The sequence below is a fragment of the Nerophis ophidion genome, linkage group LG05, assembly GCF_033978795.1.
Source record: "Nerophis ophidion isolate RoL-2023_Sa linkage group LG05, RoL_Noph_v1.0, whole genome shotgun sequence".
NCBI classification, from domain to species: domain Eukaryota; kingdom Metazoa; phylum Chordata; class Actinopteri; order Syngnathiformes; family Syngnathidae; genus Nerophis; species Nerophis ophidion.
The window spans coordinates 44,688,392-44,710,081 of record NC_084615.1 but is presented as its reverse complement, the minus strand read 5'-3'; the positions used below and the strand labels follow the sequence as shown (position 1 = coordinate 44,710,081).

The following is a 21,690-nucleotide window of genomic DNA, read 5'->3' as shown; positions in this document are numbered from 1 at the left end:
TTAATATGCATACATACAACCTGATGATTGTGTACATGTAAACTTGTAACTTGATATTGATCCGATATCGTCAAAAAACTATTATTGAATGATGACTTTCATCTAAAATGTCCAAAATGAGTTCCGATACAAGCATTCCTGCAGTCTGTTTACTTGTGCAATGCTGGACAGCCATTTAAGAACACAAGTTTGATCTTTCCTTACATTTTAGTAAAGTCAATTACAAAACATAAAAATGCCAGGTTTTAGACTCACAAGCAATAAGTCTCCTTAATTAAACAATATTGCAGTCGTCAACACGACATTTGTCAATATAAACAGTATCAAAAAATTATTGTTCCATTTTACTTACAGTGCCCTCTCCAAGGCAGAAACGTATATCAAAATATCCTGTAACAAACTTGTTTGCATCATTAAAGCTCCTGCGTCTTGCCCTTTTTTAATGAATTATGACACAAATTTTCAAACAAAAACACAAATTAAATAGTCTACTTCAAAAGCAAATTTCTGTTATAAGTTCAGTGTATTTCATACAATTGTTATGAGTAATTTTACTGAGCCAAACCTTTTCTAACATTTCACACGACAAAATAATAAAAGCATTTACTCAAACATACCTCATGTATCATTAACATATTTTGATTAAGATATATTTGTTGATTAGTTTTTTATTGTCTCACAGCCCTCTGAGCACCGAATCGGTGTACCGTGAACAAGAGTCCAAACTGGATCTGAAGCCCATCACATTCCCCGCCACCGGGGACCTTGTGCCGGCACCAAAACGTCCACTGGTTGAAGTCGAAGAAAAACAGGCTAAGCAAAGGTATGCTTTATTGTTTTGCTTTTAATTTCTCCAAAAGTGTAGTTCCGACTTGTATTGTTTTTCCCCCCTCATAAACGCTGTTTATATGCATACATACAATCTAATTGTAATTGTGTACATGCAAAGTAAGTGCATCTTTATAAAGAATGTTTTCTTGGGTGTTAATCTGGATAAGGGTTTAGATCAGGGGTCCCCAAAAACTTGTGTATATATATATATATATATATATATATATATATATATATATATATATATATATATATATATATTAAGATTAACATGCACACGCATACACAAGTTTCAAAACGTTGAATATAAAAAGTGGTACTGTTTTTATAGTGTGTCTATATATATATATATATATATATATATATATATATATATATATATATATATATATATATATATATATATATATATATATATAAAAAAAAAAAAAAATGGAATGGAATATATATATATATATATATATTCTTTACGCACTGAAAGAACGCACTTGCCGCTGATGATGTCAGGTTATTTGCCTGAGCGGCTAGGAGACTAAAAAGGATTAGAAAGGACAGATTTAAAAAAATTTCAAATTAAAAATAATATAATTATTTTATTTTTTTAAAGTTGGGATTTCCCGCGGGCCGGATTTTGGACGCGGGGGGGCCGTAGTTTGGGGACGCCTGGTTTAGATCCATGCCTTTTTTGCAAATTTTTGAATGTTGTCAACTTTTATTTTTTCTCAGTTTCCAACATAATCTAAATAAAATATTTTTTTTGAAATTGTATCAAAATATTACATTGCATTAGGTTAATGCTGGAAAAAAATTATGATGTAAGCAGTTGTTTGTTGTAATATTAGCATATCTTGATGTACTGCATTTTTGATTTGATAGAAAACCAAGTGTGATCTTATTTTTTAAATATTAGCAATAAAACACACTTAAATGAGGTCCATCACACACTGTTATTTTACAACTTCGCTCTACCCATCCCCGAGCTAGTCCGAGCCAGCCAGGGCAAGTTGACGTCACTGGCGCGGCTCAATGGTTAATATTTATTAGGTCACATGGGAAGTGATTACAAAAATAACCTTTCATTTGAGTTATATTCCAATTGTTGATGGGCAGCATTATGAATGGAAAACACATTTTCTTAAACCCATCTCATCTAGCATGACCATTTCTTGTTTTAGATGCATTTGTTGATTTATTTTTGTCTCACAGCCATCCGAGCATCGAATTGACAAACTTCCCCGCTACGAATGAGTCCAAAAGACTGAAGTCCATCAACTTCACCCCCACCACAAAAGACGAGCATGTTCCCGGGTGTGTGACGGGGGGTCACACTTTGCCGGATCTTGTACTCTCACCAAAGTGTCCACTTGCTAAAATCCAAAAATGTAATGTGGGTGATGACTATGTGTCACACAGCAAGCAGCTACACATTGAAGTCACACCAAAAACACTCTCATCATCATCATCATCATCATCATCATCATCATCATCTGCATCCAGCCGGAGATCCCTGCAAGGGTACAACAAAAGGAAAAAGAAGCCCTGGCTGAGATTCCATAAAGGGTGGAAAAGAACACCCTCTCTTGCTGAAGACCCCAACCTACCATTTGGCGTTGCCACACAACCAGAGCTGGATGTAGTGGAGGGCCTGACCTTTGCATCGTTCGCCACAAGGGTCAGAGTTGACATACATTGTTTTTCTGTACTTTTCTCTCCAAAACTATATTTATTCTTAGAAATGTATTCATGGTTAAATGTCGTCATCCTAATTATTATTTTAAGCCTTTTATTTTAACCGGACATAGAACACGATTATATTTCCCTTTGCATACCGACCCAAAAATGACTAAAATGCATACGTTATAAGAATGAATATATCACGATATACAGATTGGTATGTAATTGGTAATAGGAAAATGGGTAACAAAGACTTCTAATTTAGCTACTGATGATTTTTTACTGTTAATATCTGATGACTTTCTGTTGTAAAAGGTTTCTAGCTACACTTCTTTTTAAATGTAATAAGCACTTATTCTACAAATTTGGGTATCAATCCAATACCAAGTAGTTAAATGATACTTAACATTTTCAACATCATTTACTGATTACATTTTTAATAACAATTTAAATCAGACAAAAACACAGGATGAGGACGGCCGTGTAACAATATCAATTAATTATTGAAAATATTTTCTACTATTGGCTCCTCCTGTCTGAGTTTGTAAACAATAACTAAGGATGGAGGCAGGGCGTGTAATGGGCATGTGCCTGTGTTTCTTTGTACTTCTGCTACTGGGTTGAAGCGATAGTTTGAGCACTGGCGCCACCTAACTGGATGCTTGCATATCACTCAAGCATTATTAAAGACACACCCACTAAAAATCCTCCTTACACTTCACCATGTCATATGCATTGTGTGTTTTAAAAAACTATATTTTATTATAACATGTTTATTTTGCGCGGTGTTGTACCCTAGTGGGTTGGGTAGTTGACTGCTTTGCCCAAGGGGGTTTGTAGTACAAATTGCTTGGTTAACTAAACCCACAGGGGCTAGCCTGCAGCATCCTTCTGTGTTGCTTGCTGCCTTATCATTGTCATCATAGTTCATATTTTAATGGTTTGAACATTGTGTAACAGGAAGAAATGGAGAGTCATGTCCAATTTTTTCCTGTCAATATTGCCTCGTCACTACCACCAGAACCTTCAACAACTCCCACAAGACGGACAGAGATTGGTAGGAGCCCTGATACATCCCAACAGTTGCTTTGTATATTAAAGTGTTTTATTGATGCCTTTGGTATCTTTCAGAGGAGCTGATTCTAGAAACACTTGAGGAAAGGATTTGTCGCCTGGAGGCCATTTTACTAAAGGACCTCCTTGTTGTCAAACACAGACAGGTGATCCACCCTGTCCTGCAGGAGGGTGAGTGGACACACACTTTTGACAACAAATTCTTACAAACCCAATTCCATATGATTTGGGAAATTGTGTTACATGTAAATATAAATGGAATACAACAATTTGCAAATCATTTTCAACCCATATTCATTTGAATATGCTACAAAGAATCAGAATCAGACATACTTTATTAATCCTCGAGGGGAAATTAAAATTTTCAGCACAATCCCATTCAAGATCAGACAAACATTACAGGGAGACAGAACAGGATCGCTGACGGGTCTGCCAACTTCCGGCGCCCCTTACAAAAAAGGTGAGATACAGGTAAACAAGTGTGGGGGAATGGGAGAAAAAAATAAAGATTAAAATAAAATAAAAATAAAAAATCGGTCTAAGCCTGGGCCCCTGGAGAGGGGGTCCAGACTGAGGCCAAGGGAAAAAAACAACAACTCATAGCCATAGCACGCATTCCTCTTACATGTGTGTAAGAGGGAAACATCAAAGAACACAAAGGACATTAAATACATTAAAGCAGCTGATACAACCAGCCCCTTCTACATACAGCTATGAATAAAAAGTAAAGGAAACATAAACACTGTGGTGGCTTCTGCGGTGTTCCACGCCGTCTCCTGGGGTGGAGAGAGCATGGCCAGAGACAGGAGCAAACCCAACAAAGCAACCAGGAGAGCCGACTCCACTCTCAGCCGCCAACCAACTCTCGGCCAGTGTCCAGTCCGCATGGATGAGCGAGGTCACGTCCAAGAAGACTGAGGTGTCCAATACCTGCTCATTCAGCCCAGACACTGTGAAGCTTGTCCGTCCTGGCGCTGTGTGCTAGCTCCGCAACCCTGTCTCTTCATCCGCATCTCCTCCAGTCTCTCCAAACCGACTCTGGTGTGGCAGAGACCCAGCAGCTGGTCTCCATGGCCAAAAGGCTCCCAGGAGGCAGATCCAGAAGTCCACAAAAAGCACCACAGAGGTCACGAAAGTGCCACCCCTTGTCACACAGTCCCAAAGGGTACCGGACCAAAAGGCAAAAAAATAAATAAATAAATAAATAAATTTAAAAAAAAAATAATACAAAAAAAAAAAAAAATATATATATATATATATATATATATATATATATATATATATATATATATATATATATATATATATATATATATATATATAATAACACATGAAAACAAGAAGGGAAAACAAAACGATGACACAAGAGCACAGAGCTCCTGCCAACAGCAGCCACTACAGCAGCGCCATCAAAGACAACATATTTGATGTTCAAACCGATAAACTTTTTTTTTTGGCAAATAATCATTAACTTTAGAATTTGATGCCAGCAACATGTGCAAAAGAAGTTGGTGAAGGTGACAATAAATACTGATAAAGTTGAGGAATGCCCATCAAACACTTAAATGGAACATCCCACAGGTGTGCATGCTAATTGGGAACAGTTGGGTGCCATGATTGGGTATAAAAGCAGCTTCCATGAAATGCTAAGTAATTCACAAACAAGGATGGGGTGAGGGTCACCATTTTGTAAGCAAATTGTCGAACAGTTTTAGAACAATATTTCTCAATGAGCTATTGTAAGGAATTTAGGGATTGTACCATCTACGGTCCGTAATATCATCAAAAAGTTCAAACAATCTGGAGAAATCACTGCACGTAAGCGATGATATTACAGACTTGATCCCTCAGGTGGTACTGCATCAAAAACCGACATCAGTGTGTAAAGGATATCACAACATGGGCTCAGGAACACTTAATTAAACCGCTGTCAGTAACTACAGTTGGTCGCTACATCTGTAAGTGCAAGCTAAAACTCTACTATGCAAAGCCAAACCCATTTATCAACAATATCCTGAATTGCTGCTGGCTTGGCTGGGCACTAGCTCACCTAAAATGGACTGAGGCAAAGTGGAAAGGTGTTCTGTGGTCTGACGAGTCCAAATTTTAAATTATATTTGGAAACAGAGGATGTGATGTCCTCCAGAACAAAGAGGAAAATAACCATTTGGATTGTTATAGGCGCAAAGTTCAAAAGCCACCGTCTGTGATGGTATGGGGGTGTATTAGTGCCCAAGGCATTGGTAACTTACACATCTGTAAAGGCACCATTAATGCTGAAAGGTCCATACAGGTTTTGGAGCAAAATATGTTGTCATCCAAGCAACGTTATCATGGAGGCCCCTGCTTATTTCAGCGAGACAAGTGTTACAACAGCGTGGCTTCGTAAAAAAAAGAGTGCGGGTACTTTCCTGGCCCGCCTGCAGTCCAGACCTGTCTCCCATCGAAAATGTGTGGCGCAATATGAAGCGTAAAATGCGACAGCGGAGACCCCGTACTGTTGAACGACTGAAGCTCTACATAAAACAAGAATGGGAAAAAATTCCACTTTCAAAGCTTCAACAATTAGTTTCCTCAGTTCTCAAACATTTATTGAGTGTTTTTAAAAGAAAAGGTGATGTAACACAGTGGTGAACATGCCCTTTCCCAACTATTTTGGCACGTGTTGCAGCCATGAAATTCTAAGTTAATTATTTGCAAAAAAAACTAAAGTTTATGAGATTCAACATCAAATATGTTGTCTTTGTAGTGCATTCAATTTGAATATGGGATGAAAATGATTTGCAAATCATTGTATTCCGTTAATATTTACATCTAACACAATTTTTCAACTCATATGGAAACGGGGTTTGTACATTTAAGCAAATGTTAATACTTGGTTTGTTTTATTTAGTGGGCTTGAAGTTGAGCTCCCTTGACCCCTTCAAGTCCATTGATCTGCGTTATCTTGGGGTTTGCCTGCCGTTGCCTCCCTTGGAGCTGTCAACAAAAGACAACAGGCACATCTCTTTGGGCAATGACAGTAAGTGACGCTCATCTGTGGCAGCGTTCTCTTGTTTAGAATTGTATGATTAAAAGAATAAACAACTAATGGGGTATCCTGATAAAACCTTTTCAATTTCGATACGATAATGATATTGGAGCATTGAGTACTTGCAAATATCAACATTGAGCCATTACAAGTCATACAAACTTTTATTTTGTAGTCAAAAATGTTACATAAGGCTTAAAAAAGTTAAATTACCCAAAAAGAGAACAATGCTTAGGTAGATGTGGTAATTGTTGTAAAGGTAATAGTTGTTTTTTTTGGTTACACCTACTAGCCACAATAATTAAGTTAAAGGGAAGCTGCACTTTTGGGGTCATTTGCCTATTGGTCTCAATCATGACTGATAACACAGGTGTGATGGAGTTTTTTTGCATTCTAAAGATAAAAAAATGCTTGTAAGATACACATAATAGGATTCCCGTGTTACCTTCAAAACCCTCTAAAACCGCTTCAGAACCCCCTTTCAATGTAGTATTCCTTGTAATCAATTTTGTGACTTCTTCCCAGAAGTGAAAAAAAAGTTGTGGTCAACCAAGCCAAGATGTTTGCTGTACACCAAGCAGCGCGCAAACTATCTTAGTACTTGAGGGGCATAGATCTTTTCTGCAAAAAACAGACACGAGCAAAAAATCTTACCTATGCAATTGAACAGATACCTATATTTTATCAAAAAAATGTTTGTTGAGTGATGTCAAGGATTATCGTCGGTACAGTTTGCAAACATATCAAACTATTGTGTTCCAGACGTCATTCTACACAACAAAACAGGTAAAAGCTTGTAAAAGCATGTAGGACTACAACTTCTTTGTGTGTCCCGGCTGGGTCAAGGAAATGTGTATCAAAACTCTACTGGATAAATATACATAGTTTTTGCTTGGGTAAGGTTGCATTTTCAAGATTCAACATCCATGTAAAAAACAAAACAACAAAAACTAACGATGTAGCACCTGACAGCTTACACCTGTGACTGCATATTAATTTAACAAACTAACAATTACTGAATCATCACCAGATTTTTGTCCTGTTGTAATATGTACTTTGACACATTGGCGTACAAAACAAACAAAAGGGGAGACATAGAAATACCTTTCCTGACAAAGTATTATTTATTCTGACTTTCTGGTTTATGTTTGTTAAAAAATAAAATACAAACAATATAAAAATAATACTTAAATGGGAAATACTAAACAGTAAAAGTATATCAAACAAACCTTTAACGAAGTGGTCACTGCAAACTTATGCGTTCTTCGACTCTGCTTCCTTTGACTGGAGTGCGTGCCACTTTTCTCGTCTTTCGTCAAATCTTGCACACTTCCACTCTCCTTGATTACCTTTTAAGGAACTCTGAATAAACCTTTATCCCTTTTGTGGTTTGAATAGTTCGTACAGCCAAAAACAACGGTTGGGTATCGAGTATTGAGTATCGATTGGAACCGGGACTAACTTTCCGATTCTCCCGGAATCGTTCAAAAGTTTAAATTTCGATACTCAAATGAGGCATAACGATGCAATATGTATATACAGCTAGCCTAAATAGCATGTTAGCATCGATTAGCATGCCGTGCTAATCGATGCACACTCCACGTAAGTCAACATGAATCCGTCCCTGATCGTGTTGTTACACCCTCTGACAACACACCGACGAGGCATTATGTCTCCAAGGTACGGAAAACAGTTGAAAAAACGGAAAATAACAGAGCTGATTTGACTCGATGTTTGTAATGTGTTTGAGAAAATGGCGGATTGACTACCTAGGTGACTACCAAGGTATATATTAACGCTTACATAGGTCTGGTGATAATGTTCCCCTTTAACTGACTGTCAGTTTTACAAGTAAATGCACTGCATGACTGCTTTTATTTCAGCTCTTATATACAGTATGAGATGTTTTGCTGGTGCTAAACCCGTATCCCATATCAATATTGAATTAGTTCACCACAACCAAATGCTGTTTGTGCAGCACGTCATGCTTATGTACTTTGTACAGCACGTCATGCTTTTCTGCTTTTTTGTGAATGTGTGATTCTTGTGCAGGTGAGGGATTGCCTTTCATCTCCCGAACAGGAAAGACGAGTGACATGACCAAAATAAAGGGTTGGAAAAACAAGTTCATTCACGGCAAGCAGACAAACAATGGTGAGGCTGCCTCTTTTTCTTATAACTTACAATGAATCGCTAACAAATATGGCTTCATTTGATTATTTGGTTTATTCAGGATCACAAAAGAATCTCTCAGCATTCTGCAGCAACATGCTGGATGAGTATCTGGAGAGCGAAGCTCAGCAAATCAGTGAGCGCGCTGCCGCTTTCTCCACCAGCCCCGAAGCGTCTTCGGTGGCGTATCAGCTGCCAACGAAGGGCTCCAGCTACGTAAAAACGTTAGACAGCGCACTCCAGCAGCGCAAGACTGTCTTGGGCTTCAATAAGCCCTGTCCGCTTTCCTTCAAGCCTTTTTTGCACGCTGCCTTGATGGCACCGGCTCCTACGCTGGCGGGAGATGCTTACAGGACTGCAAACACTGTTTGTGATCCACAAAGGTAACAACTTGAAAGCTTTTTCCTACTGTTGTTGCTGTCCTGTTAAAACTTTAAATATCAATGTTTTACCTTAATGACAAATGACTTTGTTTTTCACCACAAACATTTTACATAAGTTAACAAATTAGCTGGGGGCCACAAATGGCCCTTGGGCCGCACTTTAGAAACCCCTGCCCTAGGATATACTATCTGTTTTTTCAGCCGTGGTCCGCATAGGCTGCAGCGGTACATAGTTGTAATACACTTTTCTACCACTTGTGCCTGTAATGACAATATAAAACAAACAGAAGAAGTTTGGCGCTAATGTCTTAGAGAAATTTCTTAAGTGCAATATTATCACTAAAGTGGTGAACCTATATTTTCATTTGCACTTTAATTTTATTCACAGTTTAGTTAAACATCCATCCATCCATTTTCTACCACTTGTCCCTTTTGGGGTTGGAGGGGGGTTGTTGGAGCCTATCTCAGCTGCATTTGGGCGGTAGGTGGCGTACACCCTGGACAAGCCATATTTATTATTAATTTATTAATTTTAGCACAAAATAAACATCCATCCATCCATTTTCTACCGCTTATTCCCTTTTGGGGTCGCGGGAGGCGCTGGCGCCTATCTCAGCTACAATCGGGCGGAAGGCAGAGTACACCCTGGACAAGTCGTATTTATTTATTAATTTTAGCACAAAATAAACATCCATCCATCCATTTTCTACCGCTTATTCCCTTTTGGGGTCGCGGGGGGCGCTGGCGCCTATCTCAGCTACAATCGGGTGGAAGGCAGCGTACACCCTGGACAAGTCGTATTTATTATTAATTTATTAATTTTAGCACAAAATAAACACATTTAATGTAAATATATTATTTATTTGGTTAATATTACTTTTTCTAATCAGCCTGACCTAAGCTTAAGGCTTATTTGTTCAATTATTAATAATTTTTGTGAGTATAACATTCTTTTTTATCATTATACAAGGTACTAAACTAAGTAGGTTAGATATTTTATTTCTTTGAATATGATCTGAATCAAGAGTAAGATTACTAATTCAGTGGCAACATTGGAGTGGTCCCCAGGTCCCTGTGTACAGTCTGGCACATTAACATTTTATATGTTCATTAATGTGCATTAATGTACGATAACAAAAGGCGACTTCCTATCAGGAGTTATAATATACACCTATTAACAAGCTTATTAGTGTGTTTAAAGTGGGACAGGCAAAAGTTAAGTTGGAGAAAATGCGGTAGTTTATAAATTTATTAATGTTTCTGTGCGACCCAGTAGCAAATGTGTCACGGGCCAGTTCCGGTTCCCGAACCGGTGGTTGGGGGCCACTGTTTTACATCACACTCTTTTATAATAGGGCACATTTAATCCAGCTATACATCCATTCATTTCTACCGCTTGTTCGTCTCGGGGTCACGGGTGTAGCTGAAGCTTATCCCAGCTGCATTTGGGCGGAATGCGGACAAGTCGCCATATCATCACAGGGCCAACACAGAACATGCAAACTCCACACAGAAAGACCCCGGCCCAGGGATCGAACCCAGGACCTTTGTATGGTGAAGCAAAAGCACTGACACCTGTGCCGCAGTGCGGCCTGCCCTTTTAATACACAATGGACACCGTATATATTTAGCATCTGATATGTATTTCTCATTAAATTGCATTGCACATGAGTGTCATTAAATAATTGACCTTTTATGTTCTCCTTTCCTCAGTTCTAGCCACCAGTCTCTGCCTCGCTCCAGCCTGTATGCACCTTTGTTTGACCAGATTGAATCCAAACTGATAAAGATGGAAGCGCAGGCTGTCAACCAGGGATGGGAGAGATCACGGGTGAAGTCACGGAAGATGTCGACTGCTCTCTCTGTCATGTTTACTAAAAAGGTAATAAACACTGTGTCCAGTTGAAATTGCTTGATAGTGTCACTAAAAAAGTGAGCATTATTTTGTTTGTATAGGCTGAATCAGGGTACACAAGTGTTAATTCACCCAACGCATCGCTCTCAGCACTTGAGTGCTTTTGTTTAATAGCAAAATTAAATGAACGGGATGAGTCCTCTTGTCACTCATTCACAATCTTTGTCTCAGTGGGCAGAGGCGGAATTGCAAGCTTACACGCAAAAAAAGCATGCATAGAACCTCGCTAATTGCAACTCACTAATGAGAAGCACTGCAAGGTAAAAAGATGATTAGAAAACCAAATGTCCAGTGTAGGAATATTTTGGCTTTAAACCAGTAAGCAGGATGAGCCCATCAACACTGACTAACGAGCAAGTATGTCCAAGTTGTTGGAAAGTGATGGCAAGAACAACCAAACCACCTGATCCACTTTTTCCAATCGGGAAAAAAACTGCACTTCAAGATGTTCAATATTTATTAAAGTGCAATTTTTGCTTACAGAGATTAAGAGTCAATTTATTTTGTATTGTTTGTTCAGTTATTTAGGATAATTAAAACTTCTTCTTTAGGGCAGCACGGTGGAAGAGGGGTTAGTGTGTCTGCCTCACAATACGAAGGTCCTGAGTAGTCCTGCGTTCAATCCCGGGCTCGGGATCTTTCTGTGTGGAGTTTGCATGTCCTCCCCGTGACTGCGTGTTGTTCCCTCTGGGTACTCCGACTTCCTCCCACTTCTAAAGACATGCACCTGGGGATAGGTTGATTGGCAACACTAAATTGGCCCTAGTGTGTGAATGTGAGTGTGAATGTTGTCTGTCTATCTGCATTGGCCCTGTGATGAGGCAGCGACTTCTCCAGGGTGTACCCTGCCTTACGCCCGATTGTAGCTGAGATTGGCACCAGCGCCTCCCGTGACCCCAAAGGGAATTAGCGGTGGACAATGGATGGATAACACTTCTTGACCTTCAAATTACAATTGTTAAAAAAACTGAGATATCGAAGTTTATTACTTTGCATTAATTTTATTATTATATACTAGGATTACATTAGGGCCTAATTTGATCTTAAAATAATGCTGACAATAATATTGTTCATCTGCAGTAATTTGTGAGACAATATGTCATCCAGGAAAAAGTGTTATCATCATTTATGCAGCATCCATCATGGTAAATCTTCCAGAAACCACTTTGAGACTCTCCTCTCCTCTCCTGTTTTTAATCAGACGCCGCATGACCAGGCTCAACAGGGATCTCCCCCGTGCCTGGACCACAGTGCCTTTAGACCAGTATGCGGCAAGGAGTACTGCAGGCTGGGCTGCGTGTGCCATAGCCTCAATTGTCACGCAAGAGACCCTCCCCACTGCCGGCGACTTGAGTGCATGTTTAATTGCACCTGCTTCGAAGAAAAAAACAATGAAGCAACTAAATGTAAGATCATCCATTAACTAACTGCACATGATCATGAGGTGTAATTAGAAATTGTATAATAACATCTAAGAATGGGACTGACAATTTAAAAGTGTGCCCTATAGTGCTCTACTGTTTTAAGGACCTACTGCAAAAAACACAAGTCAAAGATCCTTTGTATGACAGGGCTCTGGCGTTTTTAGGAATCAATGCTTAAATGGATAAAAGGTGGTCAAACTTGCGGGCCATTGTGATGCATTGACTAATATCTATCCTTTTTCTGACACTTATATATCTGTCAAAACAATCACATTGATTTTTTTTTTGTCTTTCCACCAGCAAGTTCCAGTAAACTGTGGATTCACGATATTTATGACACAGAGCCAGATCTGTTTTTTGCTCCAGAAAATGTCACTGCACCATTTCCAAAGGGCTTGAAAGCATGCAGTGCTTTTCTACAGGAACAGGTAAACACACCACATGCCAATTTTATTTTCATTTATTCCCTTTGTTTCATTTCGTTTTACTACCCGTTACTTTTATCTCTGCATGAGGTATTGTATTATCTAGTGTGTCTCATTATTAGAAATGCCTAGTGTTTCCTATGCTTTGATCAACAAAAATGCATTTTGTGGAACCTGTTACACCCTCGCTAATGAATACATTGTAATGGGACTGTAAATGCAGCATGCTGTTACAGCTTCGAACAGTAAGTGGCATCGTAACTCGGCTTCATAACACGCCTCGTAAGTGCCTTGTCTGCTGTTGTAGCTGAACGACCTGGTTTAGGATGTCATCGTTAAGCCACGTTTCCGAAAATACGTAAACACAACATTCTCTCATATTCTGTTGTGTGGATGTCAGAAGTTGAACATGGTCACTTTTGTTGGAGCAACGATTGTTCAGGATTGCTGATTAAATGGCCATTAGTTTAGCCCTAGATTCCGTAGCGTTTTCTGCTTTCTCTCACGATGCCTGCACCGCACGGTGGCGGTCGAAACGTCATGCCGCCTCTGCTCACCGCTACACTGCACCACAGAGAAATTGCAGTCCCATGGAAAACACTGATGGTTAGAGGTGTGAATCTTTGGGCACCTCTCGATTAAATTGCAATTATGATTTTAGGGGCTACCATTCAATTATAGATAGATTATATATGCATCTTTAATTATGTTGTATATTATTACTATATTGTATATTGTTGATTTATTGTTTGTTACATTTATTATATTTAATTATTGATAATATGTATGAAAGACTCCTTTTGGCTTCTATTCCTTTGGCGACTGCTTCATTTCCATTGTTGGATGTTGGTGTGCACAGTAGTGATGTAACAATAAGTAGTATAATGTGTGGTGTAACCGGTTAATATTACCTTTTTTAAATTCAAATTATTGTAAAACCCTGATAACGTTTTGATGAACTCACTGCTAATTTATCAGAGAATTAAGCTAGAACTAGCTAGCTTAATTAAATGTTAACATGAAGACAAGAAATATTAAAGTCTTTCCACATTAAAAAACAACCTTCCCCAATCCACACTTGTAAAAATATATTACTGTATGAGAAATTAAGATATCCAATTTTGCTCATTAAACCTACAGGCTGGGCTCTAAGACAGAGAGATCAATTGATAATTGAAGGAATATGACAAGAGAAAGTGAATTTGCTTGACGTCACATAAACCGGTCGTAACGCATCCAACAAACAATTTTTTTTCTTTATTAAAAACAACACTAAACCTTACAAATTAAAAGGAAAGAAAATAAACATTTATTAAGGCTCAAGTAAAAATGTCTCCTGAGTAGCCAAAACAATATTGTATAACATATTTTTTTCTGCCAATAAACTATATTGGGGCTATTTATTTTATGTATTTAATATTTTTAAATAAAAACTTGGTTATAAGTGTGTATGAATATTTTTTGAGCGCATTCAACAATACCTTGATTGTAATGGTAGCCGTGATGATTGTGGTGACAATAACCGTGATATTAAATTTTCTTAATTTTACATCCCTATCGCACTGCATAGATGTATGTATGTTTACATATACAGTATATCCATGTATATGTATGTATGTATGTATATATATATATGTATATATATATATATATATATATATATATATATATATATATATATATATATATATATATATATATATATATATATATATATAAACAATTTCGTGCAAATGTTTATTCAAACCAGCAATTAGATTTACGAAGTGAAACAAATGTTCATATGACATAGGCTCATAACATGCAAATCAAGATATTTATACTTTTTTTTTTTTTGATTATGGCTTACTGCTTATGAAAACCTCATTTAAAATTTCAGAAAGTTTTTAGTATTCAAAAACTGTAAACCGTAATCATCAAAATTATGACATGTAAAAGCTTGACATACTTGCCTTTCTATGTAATGAGTTTATATCACATTATAGTTTTACATTTGAAGTTGAATTACTGAACTATGAATGGACTTTTACACCATATTCTTTTTCCTCTGACTGCCAGAGTGATTGTTGCCAGGATGAAGCCTGCTAGTGACCAGAAATCTGAACTCCTTGTGGTCGGTGTTAGAAATGCCTTTACCAAATAAATAAATGTCCTACTTGGCGAGAAGGCCTCCCTGATTTAATTTTCTTGCCCTCTAATATGTTCAGAGATGTTGCCCCCAGTCGCCAAAAACTTGCACCTAAAATATGTGTGTGCTCTATTTGCTCAGTCATATCTATTGCTGTCTGCTGTACTGTGTGGATATTATCCCTCCTGATTTATTAATCTACTTACTAATTTGGTTGCTTTCTATTTTAACACGTTTCCAGTTAAACTTCTGTTAAAAATGTACGAAGCATATATTTTTTTCTTATTTCACTACTTGACATTCAAGCTAGCTTGCATGTTCTCTCCTCTGCCGCACTCAATCTGTATTTTAGAACCGCCTGTATTATTTTATTTAACAAGACTTAAATAATCAAAATGTGGACATTTGTCCATCGATTCTGCATCGTCCCCGCTCCAATCGTGATACATGGCAGAATTGAACATTTTTTTTCACCTGCACTGATGGTAGTATTCAAACACAGGACGTGAACACATTACATTAGTAATCGCTGGGAAACAGGAAGTAATAGCATTAAATCAACTTTGCTTCTTTTTCTCAGGCATGTTGAACTTTAACACGCCTAACAAGTTTAAAAAGTTAAGCATGTCCCAAAGAAATATTATCCTGACCACTGAAGTACACTGGCCATTTTTTAATATCGCAATATTTTTAGGCCATATCGCGATACACGATATATATCTCGATATTTTGCCTTAGCCTTGAATTAGCACATGATACATATAATCACAGCAGTATGATGATTCTATGTGTCTACCTTAAAACACTTTTCTTCATACCGCATTAATATATGCTACTCTTAAAATTTCATGCAGGAAATCACAACTAAAGAAATCACAATTTTTTTTTCATATGGTGTTACTGTTGATATGGAAATGTTTGCCTCGGCATTTTGATGGTGTGGGCGTGTGGCACCGAATGGAGATGTTGAGATGCGAAGGAAGCACTCTTCATTCTCTAGCAGGTGACTTTTCAAATGATGCTACATATTAGCGGTAATGCTACATTTTATAGCAACGCCGTTTTGCCCCACACTTGACAAATTACGGTTGTCTGTTCGACATATTCTCACTTGAAGCCAAACCACCGCCAGACGATGGACCCCCTTCTGTTTTTCTTGGGAATTAATTCTTCCTTCATCTGTTACCAGATTTGCACCTTCTCTTTCTCGTATTACCACTCGCACGGCAGCGCTAGCATCACAGCTAACGTTACCCATGCTGCTACCTCTCTGCTCCGCGAGGGTGTATACGTATGTGACGTATGATGTGACAGTATGTGACGTATATATGAAGGTGCACTCGCTATCTGTGAAAAGAACAGACAAGAAAGAGCGAGTAGAGCCTGTAGTGTAATGCCAGCAATGCGTGATAACGTATATTCGAATATCACGATATAGTAATTTTCTATATTGCACAGATACAAACCCGTGATATATCGCCCAGCCCTACACTGAAGTGAAATATATGTACTGTATATAGCGCTTTTGTCTAGCGACTCAAATCGCTTTACATACTGAAACCCATTATCTACATATTTAAGCTACATTCAAATGAGTGTGGGTGGGATTGGGAGCAGGTGGGTAAACTGTCTTGCCCAAGGACACAAGGGCAGTGACGAGGATGGCAGAAGCAGGGATCAAACCCTCAAGTTGTTTGCACTGCTGCTCCACCAACCCATAAGTGTCCCACATGAAAATTGCCCACACATGTTTGCAGGTTAAAGTAGAGGATAAGGATCCAGTATATAAATACTTGGAGAGCTTCATGACATGCGCCCGTGTACGAGCAGTCAATAGCAAGCTGCCGCCTAAGATCACCATAGAACCTGACTGCCACACGATCGTAGTGGCCGTTGAAAAGATCAGTGGAACCGGTAAGTGCCATGAATATATTATGAAGAATCATCTTGCGCTACACTGTGTAAGTCCTGTGTGTTTTATTGCAGAAAACACAGAATCCCAACAAGCTGCGCCTAAAACACACATTGAGATCCAATCGGCATGCCGCTGGGAGAAAGACACCCAGATGATCCTGGAGGCCCTGTGCCAGCGCATAAATCATGATAAGCTGTCGGAGCCGTTCACTGTGGGACCTTATCACATCCAACCCATCATGAAGATCTTCATTAAGAAGCCCAGCGGAGCAATCGTCACCTACAGGGTGGGTCTGTGCACCAACTCTTGGCAAGCATGTGACATCAGATTGTGAACGGTAGAGTGGGTTTGGATATGTTTCTTTAACACAAGGATCTCTGCCGGGGCTAGGTCTTGAGCTTAACGACGAAATAATTGCCATCTCAAATCTTGATTGCTAACAGCAGCTGAGATTCTGTAAGATCTTAATAAAATACAACCAGACCCGCGTGTGCGTGCGAGAGATGGCTCAAATACGAACATACTGTATATTGACGCAGCCAATAGCGCAATTTTAATTTATTGTGCATTTATAAGAAGAAATAAAGGTCATTAGAATAATTATTGTTTGTACAGTTTCCCTAAAAGACAAATTGAGGTATTAAAGTGTGATTTATTAATTTATTTGAATAATTTAACAAAATTAATCGATTACTTGTTTACTAAAATAATCGATAGCCAAAGAAGCAGGTTCACTTACTTCCATCGCAGTGTAATGCACATCATGGGCAAACAAGCTTGAGCCTAGCGATAAATCAAGTGAAAGACACATTAGTAAGTGAAGAGTTTCAACTCAAAATGTCGCTTAACTGGACTATTACAAGCGTTCAAATCGAGAGATAGGAAAGACCTTTTATAAAGTTTCAAAAAAATGGTTTATAAAGGGAGTAATGTAAGGGAAGTTCCAAAATCGCGTCAAGCGTAATGGTGACACCATCGAAGCGGTTCAGGGTTACAAATATCTGGGTGTGCATATGGATAGCAACCTGGAATGGTTCGTAAACACCGATGCACTTTATAAGAAGAGCTGCAGTAGGCTTTTTTTTTTTCTCACGGCGGCTCAGGTCTTTTAATGTTTGCACGGAGATGCTGCAAATGTTTTGCCTGTCTGTGTGCTGAGTTTCGGAACTGTTTGCTGTAGGGTTGGGTATCGTTTGAATTCGAACGATTCCGATTCCGATTTTTTGTTTTGATTTTGATTCCTGACTATTCTCGATTCCGATTCTTTCTTTAAAAAAAAAAAAAAAAAAAGGCAGGGTCAAAAAAAAGTTTAGGATGTTTTAAATGAGCTAGCTAACCTACAGTCTTTCTGAATGAAATAGTCTGACATTCTCCATCAATTTTAATTCTATTAACTTTTTATGAACTTTACTATAAATTCCTCACAGGGCTGTTTTCAACTAGAATATAAATATCATTATAAATTATGAATACATTTTCACAGGGGTACACTTTCATCAAGAGAGCTTTATTTTTGAAAACCTCATGAAAACACATTTACACACAAGTGTATGATGCTGCAGTTACTTAAACATGTTTACCGTGCTCCCACTGATGGGCTAACCTGGTGCAGAAAAGCAAATAAACAATAAGAAACAACTTGCAAAACCCAGTCCAGATTAGCAGCAGGTACAGTATAAAATCAGAGACAGTTCTTGTTTAGGAAAATGACCATATCCGCCTTCTCAGGCAGGATGCATGAGCGTTCTGGACAGATAGTGTCTCCTGTCGAAGACGGGACACGCATTTATTTGTACTCCATGAACTCGGAGGTGCTTCATCATGTTCGACGTGCACCCTCTTAAGCACGAAACAGTCCCGTCGCACGTGTTACATTTCGCCGATATATATTTTTTTTTTTAGTAAAATAATGCCACACTTTCGACGGCCGACGCCCGCTATCCATGCTAGACTGACTCGCTCGGCTACATAGGCACGGCTATGCTAACACTTCCGGCGGTGGGCGCTTCTTCGTTGGTGTTCAGCGGCTTCTTCTTCCGGGTCGGCGGACTTATTATTTTTTTCCGGTCGGCGGACTGGGTATCGAAACTATGAATCGAAATTTAAACTTTTGAATGATTCCGGGAGAATCGGAAAGTTAGTCCCGGTTCCAATCGATACTCGATACCCAACCCTAGTTTGCTGGGGTGGCAACATGCACTGCATCGGAAGTCTGTAGCAAGTAATGTTTCACTATTTCCACATTTGGTTATGTTAGTTAGTTACAGCCTTAATTCCAAAAAGGAATACATTCGTTTTTGTCCTCAAAATTCTACAGACACTACCCCATAATGATGATTTAAAAAAAAAACATTTATTATCCATCCATCCATTTTTTACCACTTGTTCCTTTCGGGGTTCGCGGGGGGTGCTGGAGCCTATCTCAGCTGCATTCAAGCGGAAGGCGGTGTACACCCTGGACAAGTCTTCGCTTCATCGCAGGGCAACATTTATTAAAACTAAAAAATTCAGAAATCTCATGTTTATAAGTATTCATCGCTTTTGCTCAATACTTTGTTGATGCACTTTTGGCCGCAATTATAGCCTCAAGTCTTTTTGAATACAATGCCACAATGCTGTAAATACTTATGCACCTGTGATTTTTTATTTTTTTTAAGGTTAACATTTTTTAGAATTTAGCAAAAAGTAAAACTTTTCACATTGGCTTCATTGGGTATTGTCTGTAGACAATACCCCATGTAAATCTAATTACAAAAATGTATTTATTCCATTTTGGAATAAAGCTATAACATAACAAAATGTGGAAACTATATATATATATATATATACTTTCCGGATGCACTGTAACAGCAAAATACACTAGACCTCTGGACGGGCTGATCAAGAAAGCAGGTTCAGTGCTGTAGAGAGGTTCTGGACACACAGGACACTAGTTGAAATAAAGAAGAGGAACAAGCTGCAAGCTTGAGCCGTGCGTAAACAGTATGGTAAACTAAACCACAGGCGCCATGCTGGGGACCTAGGACGTGTGCGGCTGTGCCCGGATGCATGCAATTGAGTCGTTGTGACATTAGTTTTCCTGATGAAATAAGACAAAATAATAATTTTATCTATATGTGCAAACATATTCCATCTTATAAACTTACAATAAAACATGTTTTTTTTTTGTCAAAGCATAGTTTTTGGGCAATTTTGCGGCCGTATTTAATGCACTACGCCGCTATCTTGATACAGTGTTTAGTGAACAGCTGTTTCTCTAACATGGAAATACAGAATGACCACAAAATCGCATTACCCCTATGTTTACAAAATATTCATTAGCTTTGGACTAACAATTTCTGAGAAATTATGACTTTAGTGTAAAGTATGTGGTGGCTGCCTCCAATCAATTGTTTTTAAATCATTGCACTATGCCCTTGTGTTTACTTTGTTTTTTAAAATATTTTGGATATGTTTTTTGTTGGGAGACTGCAGGGTTTTCTGATTTTATAATCAACACATTAACTTGAATCTGGAACTAATGCTGCTTTTTACTATCTTTTTACTAAACCTTTCAATTACCCAGTTTGTTGTGATAATTATAATCAGTAATAATTAGGGCTGTCAAAATTAACACGATAACGCATTAACTATAATTTCTTATAATGGTGCTAATGTTTTTGACGTGCGATTAATTTACACGCCTCCTGTCTGACCCTCGGTCTATTCCGTAGCATAGGAAAGTTTAGCTGCGTTCAGTTACTGTTGACCCACAAGCCTGGATAAAATAGAGAGTAGGAATGAAGAAAGAAAAAGGTACATTTTAAAAAAAGCCCAGTTCCATAGCAACGGCAAGTCATTCTCCCGACAAGACAAGACCATTTTCATCCATGATCACCATGAGACATCATTACCTTAGAAAATTCCTACTGGAGCGCTTGCATTCATAGAGGTGGAGCTTTACTTTCATGTTTAGATTACAGTGTAGTGCATTGATAACATAAATTGTAGATTGTAAATGTAACTGGTTTAATAAGCTCAGCAGAATTACACATTCGCAAACCATCCAGCCATTTCCTACCGCTTGTCCCTTACGGGGTTGCGGGAGGTGCTGGAGCCTATCTCAGCTGTACAGGGGCGGTAGGTGGGTTACACCCTGGACAAGTCGCCACCTCATCACAGATAAGACAGACAACATTCATACACTAGGGCCAATTTAAACAAATCACACACTTTTAGCTTCAAAAAAGGGGCCGGACAAATCTCATCCTGTCCAACTACACTAACCAAAATCAAACTAACAGCTTACATTATGACCATCAATAAATGCTAGTACAACAGTTGAGGAATGCAGGCGTGCGTGTTCCCATCAGCATGTAAAAACTGGACAAATCTTGGCCTATCAGAAGTGTACATGAGGAAATTACATCTCCCTCGCTGCAGGTACGCATTGGTCCACAGGCCAGCAATGCAGTGGGCAACTACAAGGAAGATTTTCAAAGCATTAACACCAGCTCCGATGAAGAGCAGAATCTGGAGGAGGAAGAGCACTTGGGGGAGCCCGCAAGATTGTTTGGAGTCACACCCTTCTTGAGTGGCATAATGACTGCCGGCGTGATGGTTGCCAAGATGAAACCTGCCGGCGACCAAAAGTCTGGACTCCTTGTGGTCGGTGTGAAAAATGCATTTACCAAAAAAATACCATGTCTGCTACTCTCTGCAGTGTAGTAAAATGATTG

The 21,690-nt window shown here is 38.6% G+C and overlaps 1 protein-coding gene across 3 annotated transcripts in view; it reads left to right on the top strand.

Annotated features, from left to right (window-relative positions):
• Window positions 1-21,690, top strand: part of magl (MAX dimerization protein MGA-like) — a 52,913-nt gene that overhangs the window by 22,330 nt on the left and 8,893 nt on the right. For all 3 annotated transcript variants that reach the window (XM_061901050.1, XM_061901051.1, XM_061901052.1), the window contains 13 exons: window positions 683-823; window positions 2,038-2,503; window positions 3,466-3,562; window positions 3,637-3,750; window positions 6,473-6,601; window positions 8,663-8,764; window positions 8,844-9,165; window positions 10,879-11,047; window positions 12,282-12,486; window positions 12,805-12,932; window positions 16,815-16,971; window positions 17,044-17,258; window positions 21,395-21,619. In XM_061901050.1, coding sequence (XP_061757034.1) covers window positions 683-823; window positions 2,038-2,503; window positions 3,466-3,562; window positions 3,637-3,750; window positions 6,473-6,601; window positions 8,663-8,764; window positions 8,844-9,165; window positions 10,879-11,047; window positions 12,282-12,486; window positions 12,805-12,932; window positions 16,815-16,971; window positions 17,044-17,258; window positions 21,395-21,619 — 2,470 coding nt within the window. The remainder of the gene's footprint in view (window positions 1-682; window positions 824-2,037; window positions 2,504-3,465; window positions 3,563-3,636; window positions 3,751-6,472; window positions 6,602-8,662; window positions 8,765-8,843; window positions 9,166-10,878; window positions 11,048-12,281; window positions 12,487-12,804; window positions 12,933-16,814; window positions 16,972-17,043; window positions 17,259-21,394; window positions 21,620-21,690) is intronic.